The sequence below is a fragment of the Glandiceps talaboti genome, chromosome 10, assembly GCF_964340395.1.
Source record: "Glandiceps talaboti chromosome 10, keGlaTala1.1, whole genome shotgun sequence".
NCBI classification, from domain to species: Eukaryota; Metazoa; Hemichordata; class Enteropneusta; family Spengelidae; genus Glandiceps; species Glandiceps talaboti.
The window spans coordinates 5,973,738-5,994,713 of NC_135558.1; the positions used below are offsets into that span (position 1 = coordinate 5,973,738).

General features: G+C 36.4%; 1 protein-coding gene across 1 annotated transcript in view; it reads left to right on the forward strand.

Annotated features, from left to right (window-relative positions):
* The window catches only part of LOC144441309 (hemicentin-1-like), an 80,626-nt gene that overhangs the window by 25,271 nt on the left and 34,379 nt on the right, over positions 1-20,976 (forward strand). The window contains exons 6-26 of the mRNA XM_078130866.1: positions 170-427; positions 938-1,082; positions 1,557-1,678; positions 2,922-3,197; positions 3,991-4,269; positions 6,499-6,768; positions 7,972-8,151; positions 9,056-9,151; positions 9,672-9,950; positions 10,518-10,790; positions 11,549-11,824; positions 12,588-12,860; positions 14,084-14,365; positions 14,972-15,247; positions 16,012-16,284; positions 16,836-17,108; positions 17,387-17,671; positions 17,955-18,230; positions 18,954-19,089; positions 19,785-19,963; positions 20,649-20,930. Coding sequence (XP_077986992.1) covers positions 170-427; positions 938-1,082; positions 1,557-1,678; positions 2,922-3,197; positions 3,991-4,269; positions 6,499-6,768; positions 7,972-8,151; positions 9,056-9,151; positions 9,672-9,950; positions 10,518-10,790; positions 11,549-11,824; positions 12,588-12,860; positions 14,084-14,365; positions 14,972-15,247; positions 16,012-16,284; positions 16,836-17,108; positions 17,387-17,671; positions 17,955-18,230; positions 18,954-19,089; positions 19,785-19,963; positions 20,649-20,930 — 4,989 coding nt within the window. The remainder of the gene's footprint in view (positions 1-169; positions 428-937; positions 1,083-1,556; positions 1,679-2,921; positions 3,198-3,990; positions 4,270-6,498; positions 6,769-7,971; positions 8,152-9,055; positions 9,152-9,671; positions 9,951-10,517; positions 10,791-11,548; positions 11,825-12,587; positions 12,861-14,083; positions 14,366-14,971; positions 15,248-16,011; positions 16,285-16,835; positions 17,109-17,386; positions 17,672-17,954; positions 18,231-18,953; positions 19,090-19,784; positions 19,964-20,648; positions 20,931-20,976) is intronic.

A 20,976-nucleotide genomic window follows, 5' to 3' on the forward strand; every position in this document is an offset into this window, starting at 1 on the left:
ATCAGAGTAAATAGTGGATACTGTTTGAAAGAAACTCTGTCTTTGAATATACAGCAGTTTTTATTTCAGAGGCACATACATAGTGAAGCAATAGAAAGGTTCATATATTAAGAAGCATCACAATATGTGCTTACAAATTAAATTAATGTACATCTCTCTATTTATCTAGGTCTTCCTACATACCTGATATTGAATGCCACTGGACTTATGCCACCGGGTATCTTCACAAAGGTAGAACTCATTAACCGTAGGGGAGTAACACTCAAGGAATTCCCTTTACAGATGAACATGTCCAATCCAGTTATATATACAGTACCCAAGTTCATTCCACCAAATGAATATTACTACCTTCGTGTTGTTGGTATCGACCGTGGCAATTATTTGTTTCAGAGGTTGAGTGCTGCAGCTGTCATACCTCAGGTCCCAAGTAAGTCTGACTCTGTTTTCAGTGTAATGATGATTTACATACACAGATAAGAATTTCTACAAAAATGCTGATAAACACAAAGTATAGGAAACTCAAAGATTGAAGATTATATAGATAGATGCAAGTAGTTGACACAACTCTTTCTTCTTTTTTGGGACTCACCAAGAAATGTTCTTGAATACATTATCTTAAGTGGTATGATTTCAAGCAAATTTTATGAGATCCCAAAATGATACTGTAAAAAATGTCTGTTTTTGTTATTGTATTTATCTTTTTTGGTAGTAGCAGTAATAGTAGTAGTAGTAGTAGTAGTAGTAGTAGTAGTAGTAGTAGTAGTAGTAGTAGTAGTAGGAGTAGAAATAGTAGTAGTTGTTGTTGTCATCGTCATCATCGTTGTTGTTATTGTTGTTGTTGTTGTTGTTGCTGCTGCTGCTTTTGCTGTTGAACATTGTCTCTGCAAGTTCTCGCAAGAGTAAACATTCATGTTTTGTTGTATTATGTATCTTTCAGCTGCTCCTGTTGTGACAATGCCACCAAGAACACCTGGCTATTATGGAGAGGTTGCTGTTCTTACTTGTCATGTAGACAGTCTTGTACCATACTCAGTACAGTGGACAAGAGGAAACATGCCTCTAGCTCCGGCTTTGTTTTATGAGTGAGTATTAATAGCAATATTATGGATATCTCTCAGGAAGACCAAGAATAAAGTCTTTGTTTTCATATTTGAAATTCAATATTTTTGTACTTTGTGGTTATTTTCGCACATCAATCTCCATCACCACAAGTAATCTATCCTATTTTGGTCCCCATTACAAAGCTGGATTGACACCTGGCATAATCATACTTTAAGTCTTTGCCCAAGGACTTAAGGCACTCAAAAACAAACAGCAAATGAGGCTGGAACCTGTAACTTGTAGATTTCAAGCTAATCGCTCTAACTACTGTTTGGCCATTTTAACTTTGTATCAAGATTGAATCGCTTTAAACATGAATCAACAAAAAACACTTGTTGATAAGATGTTGTAGCTGTGGGATTTCTGTAAATTTAGGACAGGTGGTACTGTAGTTACCTGCTCCTACCTTGTTAGAAATCAATGTATAATGTTCTATTTGTTGGTTTGTGTTTCAGAGATGTACCTACAGTCACATACAATATCAGTAATGCAAATGCATTCACAGAGGGATACTATGAGTGTAGGGTGATTAACTCAGCTGGGGAAGGAAAAGCAGAGACATTCCTAGATGTAACAGGTATTGACTTCCTTTGTTTAACATGTTGGCGATTTAGTTTGGTTGACTCAAATGTAGCAATGTTGTACCGTTAGGTGGTTTACACAAGCCTTAAATATCATGAAACCAATGACATCACTGTGAGTCCAACACTACAAACTTAAAAATACTATGAGTTGTATATGTTATACATTGGAAATCAAACACACATGAAGAAACTGTAATGTAAAGTGTTTGGTTGATACAATGATAGTTAATTGTCTGTTACCGGTACACTCTTTTATTATCACTAGCTGACATCATTCCTAGTAGCTAACTTGAAATTTGTTATTCTATGCTAAAATCCAGAGTGGGAATTTATGGTAAATAGCTTAGAGCATAATGCTCTTTAACTGCTAAGTGACCCCTGATTGACCTTAAGTACATTATTCTCATATTTGTCTGGCATGTGTACACAACTCTTGAGTTATAAAACACGAGGAAGGTTATAAGTCTCCACCTTGAACAGTTTGTATCATCAACTTCCGATCTGACATAGCGAGATAAATCATTTGCACTGTATGATACTCGGAAATTCATTTATTTATAGCAGCATGTCCGGACCTAAACTACGCAGTGATTTACTTCACTTGATGCAAGTGCAGTAAATAGTCATTTCTGCAACAGATTATTATGTCACAACATATATATGGGTTTTTTTGTAACTAGAGAAACTGTGATGTTACTCTTGTCATTTCTGCACTTCTCTAGAAATATTGTTTAAAATGGACTCAATCAACATGTCATAAATGTACTTTATGTTTTCACTTTCCCATTGACTTCCATTAATATATGTGGGATGTCTTGAGCATCGTTGCATTCTTTTTCTTTCCCGAAATAAAGTTTAATAATAACAGCAACAACAATAACAATAATAATAATAATAATAATAATAATAATAATAATAATACCCCTAATTCGTGTGAACTTGAATTTTGTTCTAAAAAGCACTGTTTCCTGAATTTTAACATCCCCAAATTATTTATATAAAAATTACTCAATTTATTGATAACAAACCAAATATCCATTTAACTGGGTGAGTATGTTCATCCCACACACACACACACACACACACACACACACACACACACACACACACACACACACACACACACACACACACATCTACCTACCTACACATGCACATAAACATACTCCCTCCAATTTGATTGTAATCTGTGTTGAGTTTTCATTGAACTCTTTTCTCTTTACAATTGTATAATAGAACCACCGCCTGAAATTGATGTTCCTCAGAATGTGAGTGTTTTACCAGGTGGTAATGGAGTACTAACATGTACTGCATTCAGCTCTGTTCAATTCAATATCACCTGGACTAGACCAGACAGCTTTGCAGTACTGTCAAGACATCCTAGAATAAAGATACTATCCAATGGTTCCCTTGAAGTCAGTGAAGCCACACAGGGTGATGGTGGAAGATACCGCTGCATAGCATCAAATGAAGGTGGTTCCAGTTATCGTGATGTACATCTCTTTATACAAGGTGAGATACAAGCCCAGCTATAGGAGAATTGAAGTTGTCTTAGTGTTTCACACTTGGAACCCAATGTTTTTTTATTCACACTCAGACAGCCTCAAGTGCGATTTGCTCACAGTGAGGATATAGTGGTAGTCATTCAGCAATCATGTTGGTTATCACTTGGAAAGTAAAAAATTGAAGCCATTAAAATCATCAAGTCCATGTGAATTTTTTTAGCAGAAGCCTTTTTCTACTTCACTGTATAAACAATAGCAATGTGTATCACTTTTCAATGTAATTGTGTAAAAGATCCTGCTGTGATTGCTGTGTATCTGTTGGTGTTAGTCTAGCATTCAAAATATGTCTATCTTTGTGTCAAAAAATGTGTGCCATCAGTGAAACACCAAGCCAACATCATTTTCCCTGTAAGTCTAGCTGGTGCTGCTTTTAGTGAGTCACTGCAAAAGTACAATATAGACATTGTAGTTAAATAATATGGAAGAAAAAAAATCATATGCAAGAATCGCCACATTTGAACATTACTGCATACTGGATGTTTGTGCTTTATAAATATTTTTAGTTGATTGATCATTTCAATCCTCTTCTTTCTCCTTGATTCTCCACAAAAGAATGTGTACAAGCTTTCATAAGTAGTTTGTCAAGGTAGTTTCTGACTAATCTAACAGTATTCATGCAGGACTTAGTCTCATTTGCAGTTGTCTAAACATATATGGACACATGCATGGAGATATACCTGAACACACACATAATGCAGACCACAAAGAAGAATGTCAAACCATGTTTTATTCTTCAACAGAGAGCCCCAAGGTCAGTGTCAGTACGAATGGCAGAAATGTGACCTTTAGAGCAGGTCAAAACTTCACAATATCATGCTCTGCCAGGGGATTCCCAGCTCCTGAAATCTACTGGCGTAAAGATGGTAACATCCTTCAGAGATCTTCAGGAAGGATCCAAATATCAGAGGATGGAGACTTACAAGTATATGATGCAACAGAGCAAGAGAATGGTTTATATTCCTGTGTTGCCAGAAACCCAGCTGGAACTGATAAAAAGACTATCAAAGTCACCTATATAGGTAAAATAACTCATTTCATTTACAGCTAAAACATGGAATTTTAATGTCATTTACATGCTGTTGGTTGTTTTCTTGGTTGTATGTAAATTAGTGTTTTAGTCTTCAGTTGTATACATGTGTGTAAATTGTATTTTTGTCTCTTGGGGTAAAGCTAAAGAGAAATTTCCAATGGGGACGCTAAAGTTATATTGATTTGATCTGAAGTGAATTGAATCTGCAGAAGGAAGTTGTTATCTTTTCTTGGTAAAATATGTACATGTATACAGCGTGCGAAATTAACGCCGGTCCTTCGGCCCGAGACCAACAGATTTCCGTTCGGACCGACAGTTTTTCAAAATTACAACAACATATCGGTCCTTATGACCGATTGAAATTTGGAGTAAATAAAAGAATTTATTCGAAGATAAATCCAATTTCACCTACATGAATCTGATCTTGTGTTACCTATTTTACTCTCGACATCTCGTTCAAGTCAAGCAACTTGTTATGTGTTGTTGTCAATGTTGATACTTGTATCATGTCTACATATGACGTAGCATATAGCATTTACTTTATGAAATTATGTTAGCTTAGCAAACACACGATTGGCTGAATTTCTCGAATTATTTGTGTCTTGACTAATCAGAACGTCTTAGACATTCAGACACATTTTACGTGTCTGAATGCGTCTATTTTACATAGTGTATGAAACTTTTAACGTGTTTGAGACAGTTCCACGTTGTATTTATAAAGTATGTGGCGATATTTAGAAGACGGCAATGAGCTTCCGAAGAAGAAGAGGAAACAGACACTGTTTTTTTAAAGAGTAAATGTTAGCGGGTTTCTCGCGGATCAATTTACCGGAGTTCCCCATGTGTGTGGCCATGATCAAAACAAACTGACGGAAAACATATAAATTACTCTGAAAATGGAGTTTTAACTAATAAAGAAGGCAGATACACTTCGTAAGATATCTTCAGTACGATAGTATTTTTTGTAAAAACAGTAAAAGAAATGCGTAGTCTGATTGCTTTCAATTTGATGCATATGATAATGTATGTATGTTCCTGTTATGTTGTAATCAACGTATAAACTTAGAAATGTTGCATTTTTATTGCCATTGTTGAATCTGGAAAAATACTGCATCATGCCAAACACGGGTACATAGTGGATGACACAGGACAGTACAGTCAACACATCACGCTCCCACGTCAAAAAAACTCGCACTGTAAGACATGATTAGCCATAGTTCTCTTCATCATGGTCAGATTTCTTACACAAACAGTCAGAGACGATACTCAATACATCACGGTAGGGTATACGGGTGGGGCTTCACGGGGGGCGGGGGGGGGTCGGGGGGGGGGGGGGGGGCTTCAGTACATATTTGTAAAGACTGGAGGAAGACGAAACCGCTCCGTGTCACTGTGTGGATGGAAATTGAAATAAAGCGAATACACAGTTTTCAAGAGGGATAGTTATGCGACAAAACTTTCTGCTATGATGAATTTGTGATGAATTTGTGGTCTACGTTTGCTAAGGGTGGGAAAGCTACATCAGCTGTTGACACAGACGATAAATCTGACTTTGGATTGTGTGATTCAGAATTTAGTGAATCGCACAGAGAGTAAGGAGAGGACTGTGAGCTCTTAGAGATTGCAGATAATGTAGATTTATTGATTCATTCACCCATATTATCTACAATCTATGGATCTGTATTTCTATGATGGAATGAATACATTCAGTCTCAGGCCACTATAGTCTATAGGAACAGATTAATCGAGAATGAATATTCATAGTCTCTGGCCATGGGTTCATAGTTACAAATGAAAATCTCTCCTCACAGAGTCAACAATTACTTGGTTGCGAATCCAAAATTTACTGCCAAGTTTACTTCCAAATTGTATTTTTGACTCTGTGAGTGGAAATTTTCAATTGCAAGAACAGATTGATGAAATAATAGTGGATAGTAAACAATTCGTTGTACTCTATTTTACTTTAGTATATCTTAAGATATGTTGTATCTTATTAAAGTTCAAAATCATTTAATCTGTAATTAGGGGTGTAGATACAGGTCGTGAATGTGAACTGCATTGAATATGGACCAGTAGTTTTCCTTAAGGACCAGCAGCATTTGCTACATGTCGGTCCTTATGACCAGTAGTCATGTTCCCTTAAGTTCACACACTGCATGTATATATATATATGTAGAATTGTTTTAAATATCAGTTGCATCATTCTCATCATCAACAGAGGCTCCATTTATTCGGATAACAAAACGGAGAGTGTTAGTAGAATATGGACAGACAGCAACTCTTGAATGTCCTTCAGAAGGTGAACCAGCACCTACTATATCCTGGTACAAGAATGGCTTCACTGTACTAGATAAAAGATTTACTACCATCAAAGAAAACGGTGATTTGACAATTGTTGGTGCTCAAAAAATAGACTCTGGCGATTATACTTGTGTTGCTACTAATGATGCTGGTAGCGATACTGGAGTGGTGGCCCTAGATGTTGGATGTAAGTATATATACATCAACACTTGTAGACCGTTTTACAGTTTTTGACATCATGGAACATTTTATTTTAATGTGTTATAAACATTTGTCACATTTGTTGCTTTTCATTTGGTATGTTGACATATTTAAAACGCCCAATAAAATATACCTTTCTAGAAACCTCTTAATCTCCTAGTATGCGAAGATACCAATCAAATGTCAAAAATATTCACCTGTAGTCTTGTGGCCTTAAAAGTATTGACAAAGATCCATTTTTGTATCAGGAAAATGTGGAGCATTAACAGTGAAATGACAGTATACTATATTTTGAAAGACATGACACTATTCATTCAAGTTTTAACCTAAAACTCATTTATCGTTGACAATTGTGCTACATATAGGCAGACAAGTGTCGTATAAGTATTTTCACAAAGAGGGCGATATTTGTATCTACAAGTCTTTATTTGTCAGTGCATGAAGCTTTCCTAGGTTGCATTTTGAAATAGGCATTACTCATAATACTTCCTTTCTAGTGATCTAAAAAAAAAAGTATTACATGAAAAGGTAAAATGTGAAATTGTAAAATTTGGTTATTTACAGATTAAGATAAAGCCATATGTTATGGTAGTAATGAAATAAGATGTCATTTTACTGTGAAAGTGTTAAATCTGTCACTAGAGGGGGTTGTTTTCAAAAGTGTATAACCACATTGTGAATGTACTTAATTGAGCACCCTGGCCTATTACAACATCACATGACAGTAGGCTTTCAACAGAGGAAACCAATCAAGGGCTGGCTGACAGCATTCAGCTATACTTGAAATTCTTATTTCAACACTTTTCTTGACAACAAACAGGTTGTGTTGCTAACTTTAATACCTTTGACAGGAATACAAACTTTATGATTATGTTTACTGCTTCCCGCCACCACGTTTGGCCTTCTGCTATTTCATATTGAGCAAAGTGGTGGTGGTATTTAGGCACACCATCCCCAGTACAAACCAGTATCACAAAACTTAACCAGTGTACACCCTGCTTAATTGGGTTTAATAGTGATTCAAATCCTGCCACTGTGACGTACCAAATACTATAAGTACTCTCACCAAACTAGAAGGCTAAATAAGGCCTTCGCTAGTTATGACAGTCCATGACAGGTAAGCTGATAATCAAGACATTAATGGTCAAGTTTAACAAGAATAATCCAATCTTATTCATTATATTGGCAGCTAAGCCATCTATTCGAGAGCCACCATTGGATGCACCAGTTGATATTGGTTCGAACCTAACCTTACCCTGTGTGGCACTTGGCTATCCCCAACCAGTGACAACTTGGTACAAAGAAGATGGTTCCTTAGAGGACAATGATAGAATCAGTGTCACTGAAAGTGGAAGTTTATCTATAAGACGTAAGTTACCTGAGTCTGTATATAATTAATGCATTAGTGCTGACCTAAATGTCTTTTAGTTCCCAGTGCGTGTATAATCAGCCAATCAAAGCTGAGCATTGATAACCAATAGATATAGAGATACCAAAACATAAAGGAACACCTGCTTATTTTGTATAATCAGCCAATCAAAGCTGAGCATTGATAACCAATAGATATAGACATACCAAAACATAAAGGAACACCTGCTTATTTTGTATAATTAGCCAATCAAAGCTGAGCATTGATAACCAATCAGATATGGGCATACCAAAACATAAAGGAACACCTGTGTTAGTCAATCAAAGATGAGCACTGATAACTAGTCTGATACATAGGAGGTTCTCACTTAGCCAGTTGAGTTGACTGTAGTCTTACCTAACATAAAAAACCTAAATACTTATTTTGAGTTAATGTCAACTGTGAGTAGGGTTACATTAAGTCAGGTACAATGGAGTTTTTAGAGTTGACTTATCATTTGTGTCTGGTGCAAAATTCCATTTGATCTGTGTCAGGTACAAAAATGCAGTGTGAATGGGTCCCAAATCCAGTTTATTAGCTTTACTACTTTATGTCGCCTAAGAGTGAAACTCACAGTTGTAGTCTCAACACAGTAATAGACATACCAAAATTTCAAAGGAACATATACCTGCTTATTTTGTCTAATTAGATTAGATTAGAATACTTTATTAACCAAAACAACTGTAAAGTCAAGCAGTGGAATTAACCAATCAGTGATGACTATTGATAACCAGTCAGAGCGAAACGTATTTAACAGAAATGCTTACTATTCTGTGTATCAAAGATGACTGTTGATAAGCTCAAATATCATCCATTACTCTTTCAATCTGGTGACATTTTATTTGGAAACCCTGTCTGTTTTCAGATCTTCAGTTAGAAGATGAAGGTACCTATGTCTGTGTGGTTACGAATCAATTTGGTACGGAAGAAGTATCAGCTTACATCAGAATTACAGGAATTGGTAGGTGTTACACTTTTTCTACCACATGCAACCCAAGTTGAACATGTTTGAACAAAATATGAGATTTAAACCTCTATGCCAACAGGTCTTTACGTTACATCCTTGATTCTGTGGTGAGCATCATAAGAATCAAAACAGTCCAAATGTTTTGACATTAATTTTCCTGAATTTTCATTAATTATGCTAGTGTAGGTATTGGATCATATTATTTCCTGATATCTTTCTTCATTCAGGTAAAAATCCTTGTAATCTAATGGTTTTGTTACTTGTTGCCTCAAGTCAAGGCTACAAGGCCCTTTAGGTCACTTGTATTTTCCTTGACTGATTGTACAAAACTATCTGGAAATAATATCTAATTCGCATCGAAGACAAAACTTTTATCAGAAAAATTGTTGTCGTGGTAATTAACGAGAGATAAGAACTTTAACATGCCCATTGTGGGGCACAATAGCATACTAGTGTCCAGTATCTTCTCAATAAGATTACTCACACCACATCATGGTTATTGATTTGTCTACAGTTCGTCCAGTGATTGGCTACAGTAATCCCCAAGTAAGTGTCACAGCTGGATCCAGTATGACTCTAACTTGTCAGATTTTGATTGGAAATCCCCCTCCAGCGATACAATGGTTGAGAGATGACCTCCCGATTGACTTCCGTCTCAACCCGTCCGTGAGATTGATGGAGGATAGTAGTCTGGTCGTCAGTGATGTCCGTTTGATTGATGCTGGAAAGTACACCTGTTTTGCATCCAATGTAGCAGGAAATGGTACCTTTGTAACCACAGTTACAGTTCATGGTAAGTAATATGACAGAACCCCATGACATATGAGTGCAAGTGTTTGCACCAGTGCTTGCAGTGTTCACTGCACTCATCCTTTCAAGAAGTAAAAGTACAGCAGAAAACATTGCAAGCATAAGTGCAGATACCTCTGAGTACCCACACTGGAACTCATGTATCATGGGGTTCTGTTGTTATTAGATAAGTGTATCTGAAAGGACAAATTTCCATAAAAATCATACAATCGTGTCCTCGTTTGTGTATCATTTGTATGTAAGTATGCAATAATGTTTTCAGTATTGCACTGCAGTGAAAATGCCATTAGTATGCGCACACACCAGTGCAAGTAATCTCTGGTACATAATTATGAAATAATCAATGTTCTATAATCTTTTCTAAGTATTCACCTACGATATATGTTAAAGTGAAGCATATACTTTGTTGGAAATATAAATTTGATGGACATGAACAAGTGTTCAATTCTTATGCCAGAATGTTCAAACTTCATTATATGGAGTTTACAACATACCAATATATCATGAAAGTTCCAACTGTTCTGACTAGATGTTCTTTTCTCTATGAAAGTTCCTCCCAGTATTCGGCCTTCTCCAAACAACTACACAGCTACACAGTATTCTCCAGTCAAGCTGTCATGCCCAGCTGAAGGAATACCACCTCCATCAACAACCTGGCAAAAAGATGGGGAGTTGATATCCCCAAATGATCCTTACTTTTACCTTGATGAGGAAGGGTCGCTTCATATCCCACGTGTTCATTCCAGGGACAGTGGAATGTATGTATGTATGGTTTCTAATCCAGCTGGAGTCACCCTGAAGGATATCAAACTCCATGTACAAGGTACTGTTAACACTTTCAGGACTGGAAACTTTCCCGCCAAAATTTTTGAACAAAAATTCTTGTTTCTCTGTAATTTTTGGAAAAAGATCAACTTTATTTTAGATCAGAATTCAAGAAATATTACTTCCCAATGAAGTAATATTCTTAAATTTTAGAAAATGTTCTTACAATCAAGTTTCTATTTATTCCAATGTTGTCTCTAGGAATGAAAGGGTTAAAGAATTTACAATGAGTTAGCCAAAAGCATCCTGTTTTTATGACCCAGACTCACTGAAGCCCTGTGAATACTGCAGTGTGTATATTTCAAGAAGCATGTGTCTATATAGTGTCAGTCTGATTTATATGCATTTGTGCAACTTTGTTTTGCTTTTTACTTATATCTCCTGTTTTCTTATGTTTGTGTTGTTGAAGGCAAAATTTTTAATGAAGTTTATTTAAAATCAGTGAGCTAGTAATTACTAATCAAGGTCCAAGTGTGTACCATAAATAAAGTGAATAGTTTGTTGCACTGTTGGTGGAGGGTCATATGCAATGTTGTGTAGATTTGAAAGTCATGAGTACTCAAAGAGGTTTACAAATCTGTGTATGATTGTATATCAGAAATGGGGTGTTAAATGTACATGTTTGTTTATAACATTCGTTACTCCTTTAAAGGCAGAAGTGTAGGTAAAGAAGAAATTATATACGTGTAGTGACAAGAGGTGTAATGGGTTCTTCTGTGAAGTTGAAATAAATGTTTGTGTAAATCTTCTTTTCAGTACCCCCATTTCTGACTGGCGTGTCTCCTGAAGACATTTCTGTAACAGTTGGTGAATCTGTAGAGTTGCCATGTGCTGTCAAAAGTACTCCACCACCTGTCATATCCTGGAATAAGAATGAAATCCTCATATCTGAGAATAACCTCCAGTTTGCCCAGCTGGGCACTGGTTCATTATCAATCAGGAGGGTCCGTGTAGAAGACAGTGGCATCTACACTTGTGTTGCTGTTAACGTAGCAGGAAATCTTACAAAAGATGTTAGACTCAAAGTAAATGGTAAGTAATAAACCTTCCAGTGTCATGTCTTGTTGCTTCAAATTGCTGGGCATCTGTTTGGAAAGCTGGAAATCTGTTGGAAATCAATCATGAAATTGAAAAGTTTGCTGTTGTGTTATGATGCATCAAACAAGTATTATGCCAATACTTGCTTGATGAATGTCAGAATGAATAATTTGATCGTAGCGAAAGTAATACTAACACATGCATTGAGGTAAAATTACAATTTTTTGCCAATCCTTTGGCTCTTGTTTTTTTTAACCAAAATTCAAAGCCTGTGCTGTTGGATTTGAAATGTTTGGTAAAGGTTACCAGTATTTGGACAGCGAAAAAGTTGTAATACTGTAATACAATGTTTCCAGTATTGCACTGCTGCAGTGAAAATACCACTAGCATGCACACACACCAGTGAAGTAACCATGACATACTCAGACTGGTACTTAAAGTGTTCTCTGCTCCCGTACTTTTGAAAGTGGAGCAGAAAACACTGCAAGCACAAGTGCAAATACCCCTAAATACACACACTCTTCAATTCACATGGCATAGGATTCTGTTATTACATTTGTTTCTCTGAAATGGCAATTTTCCATAAAAAATCATACAGTGCAATCACACAATTTCATGTGTCCCGAATGATCATGTCCTAATTTGCATATCATTTGCATATCATTTGCATGCAGGTATGCAATGATGTTTTCGGTATTATGCTGCAGTTAAATTACCACTAGTATGTGTGTAATAATACTCGGTTCTTGTTTTACAGTACCACCAATCATATCTGGTAGGCCAGTAACTATACATGCTATTGTTGGTGAACCAATTATCCTGCCATGTGAGTCTATTGGAGACCCGGTACCAACAGTGAGATGGAATAAAAATAACAGGGAATTTGATGCCAGTTCACATGGCACATTGTTATTAGAGTCTGGGTCATTACAGCTAGGTAGTGTACAGCCTACAGATTCTGGGTTGTACAAATGTACAGTTACTAATATTGCTGGATCTGCTACTAGAGATATCACACTTATTGTACAAGGTTGGTCTTTATTCTGTTTATATGTACTTAATAAATCAGTAACGATTGTATTACATGCTGATGCAACAGTCTAGTTTATCAAATCCTGGCACACACACTGTTATTTAACTATAACCCACCTCGGTACACTTTGCACAGGTACAGAATATGGCAAATTCTGTAAATGGCAGAGTAGTTAAAACACTTGCTTCTTACCACTTCATTCAGGGTTGAGTCCTTGTCTTGGATTGATTAAAATCTTCTCTCTACCAGGGGAATACACAACTGACTATAAGTTGAGCAAAACAGCATTAAATTTGCCATGTTGTAAGTAAGAAGACTGTTGTGCAGTTCTGACACAACCAAACAATGCAGGTTTTCCCCGGGTACTGTGGTTTCCTCCTGTGCTGATTCTGACCTGTGAGTGGGGTGGGTGGATTCATCAAATTCCTTGGGAGACAAGCACTGATATGCGCAAGGACTTTCAGCTATAATCGTTACTAGTTTGGGCAAAGTGGAAATAGTTGTGTTTGCTGATTACAAATTGATATTGAAAAAAGTTGAATTCCTCCAGTTATTGTAGCGTCATATATATACAGTAGAACCTGATGAAACTGAACTCTGAGACAACAGGAATACTGTACGTACCAAACAAAGTGCCAAGCCCTAATGTATTCTAATAGGCAATACATGTAAAAAGCCCTCAACTGACCAAACACTGTCTACAATGGAATGCTGCGGAAACTGAATGCAAATTGATGTGAAACGGAATGATTGTGTGTGTTACTATCAGTTGATTTCTTTGTCAGTTCATTCTTTCAAGTTCAGTAAAGACATGAGATACTGTAGACTTAATGATATTTTGTCCCTATTAATTCTATTCTAAATAAAGTTGAATACTTCCAGTAAAAGTATCATATAAACATGTACTACTTTTGTGGCCCAAAGTCACTTGATAGTGTTAAACGTTCGTCATACTTGATTTCTAAATATTGCACTATTCAGACCCACAGGCACAGCTATTATAAACACTATCTACACATCTAATGTTGCTGAATTTTTAAAAACCAGAGAACATAGACAACTTTACATGGATGAAACAGAAATATACTTCTTGAAAATGTCTGCTGAGGTAGATAACTAGTTGAAGATCCAAACCGTTTTTTTTTTACACATTTACTGCTGATCAAACAGAAGTATACAACATTTGATTTTTTTTTTTTATTTGAATGTCCGTGATTCAGAACCTCCCAGAATCAAAGAAGGAATACCCAATGAGGTTAAGACTCTGCCAAATAATGCAGTCATTTTGCCCTGCCCTACCACTGGATACCCTAGACCTGAAATCAAATGGTTCAAAGATGGCCATGAAGTGGAAACGGGAGATTTCCGATCACCCATCAGGGTTTGGGGAGATGGTTCTTTGTTATTCACCAACCCGATGGATAGTGATGAGGGTGAATATGAATGCAGAGCATTCAATGAAGCAGGCAATGCTACTAAGGTGATCAACTTGAAAATACACAGTAAGTCTGCTTTCATGGTTGTATACAACATTGTAAGACAATATTTTCATGTTCTATTTAATAGTCACTAAAATATTTCTTTGTTTCTTTGAACAGTTACCAAAAATACTTTCTTGTTTTTAGCACAACTCAGCATGCTACAGGCATCAAGTTGTGTGTGTGTGTGTGTGTGTGTGTGTGTGTGTGTGTGTGTGTGTGTGTGTGTGTGTGTGTGTGAACAACTTAAAGTAAGAAACTGTTGGATGGATTGATCTCAAATTTGGTAGAGACATTGCTTGTGGTGTTTAGATGAAAAACTGTTCAAATGAAAGCAATCCGATCAGTAGTTTTCAAGTTTAATGCCCAAAAGAGTGATTTTCTGTCAAAATAGGCCATCTTTTACAATGGAAATCTATGAGGTATGGTTATATGAATTATAGTGTTATATAATCACTTGGGGCAAGTCTATTCTATGATCCGTTATCCTGTAGGGGTGTTTTCATGTTTGAGGTGTGTTTCTGTCACTGCATGTGTATGTAATACAGTGGATCTCAGTTGTGCACATTGGCATTGGCAGTATTCGTTTTGAAGAGATTGACCAAAAATATTCTTGTTTTCTTTGAACAGAGTCACCAAAAATAAAGGATGGTCCAGAAGAAGTGAGTGTAAACGTCAATGACCCAGCAATATTGGAATGTGAAGTGAGTGGAGATCCTATTCCAAAACTTACATGGAAGAGGAATGGTATTAGACTGGTGATTGATGATAAACCAACTTTTGAAATATTGAGGACTGGTTCACTAAGGTTGCCCATGGCACAGAAGAGTGATGGTGGCAGATATTCCTGTTTTGCTACTAATATTGCTGGTCAGGTTTCCAGAGATATCCTACTGATTGTTCTAGGTTAGTGTGATACAAGTGAAGTGACGTGTGTCATGATCATTTATAGCATACATATCAAGTGCAGTATATAACCCCCTGAATGCTATGAAGTTACACTGTCCCCTTAGCATTTAACACAAAACTTACCATCAAAGACAGTAAATGTTACAGACTGTACCCCTTATTAAAAGGTAACCATTGAAGACCATAAAGTTAGAGACTACCATGATCTAACAACCAAAAAAGTAACCACTAAGAACCATAAAGTTGCAGACTGTATCCCCTTATACAAAAGTTACCACCAAAGATCGTAATGTTACAGACTGTGCCCCTTTAAACAAAAGTAACTACCACAGACCATTAAGTTACAGGCCGTGCCTTTTTAATCTTTCCTTGGCATTTGTATTTTTCACAACTTCCAGTTATTTATAGACCTGTGCCATATATTTTTCACAACTTCCAGTTATTCACAGACGTGTGCCATATATTTTTCACAACTTCCAGTTATTAACAGACCTATGCTATATATTTTTTCAGAATCTCCAGTTATTCACAGACCTGTACCATATATTTTTCAGAACCTCCAGTTATTCACAGACCTGTACTATAAATTTTTCAGAATCTCCGTTTTTTTTCACAGACCTGTACTATATATTTTTCAGAATCTCCAGTTATTCACAGACCCGTACCATATATTTTTCAGAACCTCCAGTTATTCACAGACCTGTACTATATATTTTTCAGAATCTCCAGTTATTCACAGACCTGTACCATATATTTTTCAGAACCTCCAGTTATTCACAGACCTGTACCTAATGAATTTGAAGAACTTGATGGAAGTAGAATTGTTCTCTCATGCCCAGCATCAGGATATCCTATTCCTCATATCAAGTGGTACAAGGATGATGAACCTATTGGTTTTTCCCCAACTACTTTCACAAGGGCTGATGGAGCATTGATCATATCAAGTGCTACACGGGAAGATACAGGAGAGTACAAGTGTGTAGTTTCTAACAAAGCTGGTAATGATACCAGAGAGATCAGTGTCAAGGTGCTCAGTAAGTACATCTTTATTCGGCAAACTTGAATACACATTCCAGTCAGACTTATTACTGCCTTTAGTACTCATGACTGTTTTCGTTACTGATATCAACTTCATAGTAGGATTTTGGATGATACAATAGCATCTGTGTCAGTAACTTTTTCAACTTTGAAATCTTGCAAAGAAGAATATTATGCTCACATGTGTTTAGACATTTTGAGGATTTCCTACAAATCTCAAGAAAGAGATTGTGATAAATGTGATGGTTGTTGACAAGGTTTTCCACGAATAGACATGTGAGTCTAGAAAGGGTCAAAGGTGCCTGGAAGATTCTGCTTCAATCCCAGCTGTGAGAGTGGGTATAAATGAGACCTTAATTTTTATTGCCTCGAATGAGAAAAGACAGTGAGATTAGCCTAATTGTATTGAGTGACAGGCAAGTACATGATCTCACAAAAAAGGGTTTCTTTCAAGAAACTTCTGTTCTGTTCATCTCTTTTTCAAGATGGTTTGTTCGCCCATAGATAGCACTTTTTACATTTTCACAACTCTTACTCTAATCTACAGTTCCTCCAACCATCAAACCTGGTCCAGAAACGATAGATGTACTTATTGGGAAAGCAGTCACTTTACCATGTGAAGCAGAGGGTGTGCCACAACCAATGGTATCCTGGGAAAAGACCAATGACATATTACAGGTTGATGGTCAATCTGTTCAAATCTTAGAAAATAAATCATTATTCATCACTGATGTTCGCCACTCTGATGGTGGCAAATATATGTGTGTTGCATCGAATAAAGCAGGTGTTACAACAAGGATGATAACACTCAATATACAAGGTATGCAATCTATCTGTTCAAATCTTTGCAAAAAGTCATTGTTTGCTGACATTCACCACTCTGATGGTGGTAAATATACATCTTTTGCTTTGGATAGGAGACATATTACAACCAGGAATATCACACTGAATGTACAAGGCAAGTAATACATATAAGTGGAAATTGTAAAAACTAAACTATACTACAGAAACTATGAATCGTGAGACAGCATTATTCCCAGCTAGTAAGTTGTTACCAAAAAATAATTCTTGGCGCGTCTTTCTTTCATTGGCTTCTAGAACATCCTTCTATAGTTGGTCCTACAAACCGTGGTGGTGAAAAGTTCCCAGTGACAGCTGGGGAAGAAATTATCCTACCGTGTAAAGCTAAGGGTGTTCCTATTCCAGACATTGCTTGGCTAAAAGATGACCAGAGACTAACAGGGTTTGAATATGGTCTTGAGATCCAAGATGATGGTTCGTTGAGAATTTTCAGTGGTAGCCGGGCTGATACTGGCACATACACATGTATTGCTAGCAATGTTGTGGGAAATTACACCCATACAGTTGAGGTTATCATCAATGGTAAGCTATGTATATGAATTATAATAATCACAGAAAATGATCAGATCTGACAGATTGACTCAAATGGTTTTTTCACAAGATCAGTTTGTTCAACGCTCCCAGCTATGTTTTCGATGACTTTGAATTATTCTATCAGCTGTAGTGTGGACACTGGAAAACGAAATATGATTCAAAGCAAGTCAGTTTTATAAATCTCAGTGGAAGAAGGAAACCTGTTCATAAAATAATACTAGTACTTTCTCAGCTGAAACATAATGGCTGTAACATTGGTTGTTTTTCACAGAATTACCATTCATAAGAGGTGGTGGTTCCACCGAGTTAGTCTCCATCCTGGGAGAGGCAGTAATCCTTCCTTGTGAAACTTTGGGTATTCCAATGCCACATGTTACTTGGCAGAAAGACAATCAACCACTTTTGGTAAATGGCCAGATCAGACGACAACTCGAGAGTGGATCTTTACAAATTTATAGTACTAGGGAACCTGATAGTGGACGTTACATTTGTACTGCACACAATGTTGCTGGTATAGCCACCAGGACTATCATACTAATTGTGCAAGGTAAGACTATTATGGGGAACACCACTCTAGAAAATTAAGGCACTTGCATAAACTATGGATTTGGAGCCATTTTATGATTTTATATCATCTACAATTAGTTACGATTTCAGAGAAACATCAACTTAATCATAAACTAAGCCTTTATAGGTTGTCTTGACTATGAGCAACAATGAACAATGAATATTCATGACTCCTAAGTGCTTATTTCCATCAGTGTAAAACATCTCTTAATTAAATTAATGTTATGTAGAAGACTGATGTGGACGATTTCATGCTAGTATTGTGTCTTCCTTTTTGATGTGTAGAAAATACTAAAACAAGTATTACAATCACATAACCTTGATTTATGTACCAGTATGAAGCAATTAGAATTGATAAACACAGTTAATATTTTTTCTGTGATGTCCACCAAGGTGTTTGACTTAATTATTGGTTTATGTATATATGACTTGCTGAAACAGATTTATATGGTATGGTGGACCAGACTACAAAGTGTATAGTCCTGATGTTTACAGCTGTCATTAATTATCTCTAAGTTGTAACTTGAACAATGTCTATCACTTTTATAACAAACTTTGAAAAATAATACCAGTAATCTGTCAACACCTATGTAAACATTCTCTTCATTCTGTTATTTAAAGCACTTAGAATTCTGTGAAAATGATAAAAAAACATGTACAATTTGCAATCTAATCATGTGTTATTTTTTTGAAATGTATATAGAACCTCCAAGGATTGCAACAGACACACCAAGAAATGTGACTGTGATTGTTAATGAGGATGTACAACTACGATGTATTGCTTCTGGTATACCAGAACCAACAGTAGTATGGTTGAGAGATGGTTTACCAGTCAGATTGTATGGTGATGATGTCACACAACTTGATGATGGATCATTGTATATCAGAAATGCTCAGCCCTTTGATACTGGTCGCTATACCTGTATGGCTACCAACCCAGCCGGTAATACAACTATTAACGTAGACTTCACTGTATATGGTAAGTTTATGATTTTATTTTTTAGTCCCCTGAAGGAAGAACTATTTACAGTTGTTCCAACTGTTTGTCCATCTGTAATACCTAATTTCTCTGACATACAATATCCAATCTTGGTACAAATGTCATATCGGACTATGCATGTCCCTTTGTTTCAAGATATGCAATTTGGCCAAATCGCAGGCATAGTAGATAATGGTTATGATGTATTCCAATCAGTTGGACCCTTCTGAAAGCTTCACAAAAGCCCACTTCAGTAGTTACAATCTGCTCGTAGACAGAAATAGTAGGAAATTATGCCATAGGTGCTTTTGAATCAAGTAATAAAAACTGCTGGTGTGAAATATAAGGATCTGTTCTCACAATTAATGCATTAGAATGCCCTGTAGAGGACACTGCTGTACCTATACCTAGAAGCTGTTAACTTTTATCTTTGCTATATTCCTTAGTTGCTCCTAGGGTCCATGGAACAGACATCGTTACAGATGTAACTGTTGTCACAAACCAGCCTCTGACAATAGAATGCCCTGTAGAGGAGACTGCTGTACCTATACCTAGAATATACTGGCTGAAGGACGGCAGACCACTTCATCAAAGACCACATGGAATATCTATATCATCTGGAGGCAGATTACTTCAGATACCTAATGTACAGATTACAGATGCTGGTAGATATAAATGTGTTGCTGTCAATGCTGCAGGCAATGGTACCAAGGTTTATGATGTTATTGTGCATGGTAAGAAGTTACATATCAAATTACATCTTCTTTCTAACTCTAAGCGCCACTGAACATTGTTTTCTTTGGATATTTGGCACTATATAAATTTATTAGATAGATAGATATCATACAACATTCTTAGATTATTGTGATAAGAAAACTATGCAAAATAGCTGCTTCTGTTAGATATATATGAATAATACAAAACTGTTAAAGTTGTAATTAGATAATATTCCCCAATATTTTTCTTTGTTCAGCCAAGGAAAATATGAGTGAACTAAGGAGTCTTGCATCTCAAAGTGATAAAACCTGTGGGTTGCGAGTATTTTCTGGTTGAATAAAGGGAAATATTGGGAATAATATGATTCAACCTGCTCAAGTATAAATCAGGAAAGATAATGGCAATTTAGAATGTTTTGACTCATATTTCGAGCACCACAGAACAGTGACATAGACATGGATTGATGTGACATTTAGTATATACTTCATATTTTCTGTTCAAAGACAATAACTTGGCTTGGATCTTCAAGCAGTGAATCACTTTGTCATCATTACTTACTTCCTTTATGCTTCTGTCCTCTGTGCCTAGAGCTCGGCGAGATTAGGTGCACTATGAACCACCTTTATAATTATTATTATTATTGTGCATGGTGGAATATGGTATACATTTCTGTTTGACGCATATTTTAACTCTTTCCTTCAGTTCCGCCTAGTATTGATGAGAATGAGTTTCCTACTGAACTGACAGCAATCGAAGGTCGACCTGTGACCTTGGAGTGTGACTCCAGTGCTATCCCTCCACCTCGGTTGATATGGTTACGAAATGGTCAGCCAATCACGCCTAACGATAGAGGTATTAAGGTTACTGGTAGAGGCAGATATCTAGATATCCAAAGCATAGAGGAGTTTCACGAGGGACAATACATGTGTTTTGCTTCCAACATAGCTGGAAATTCTACCAGGATTTTTAACATTCATGTACAAAGTAAGTATATGTTGTTCATTTTAACTGAGAAACTGAAGAACTTCTA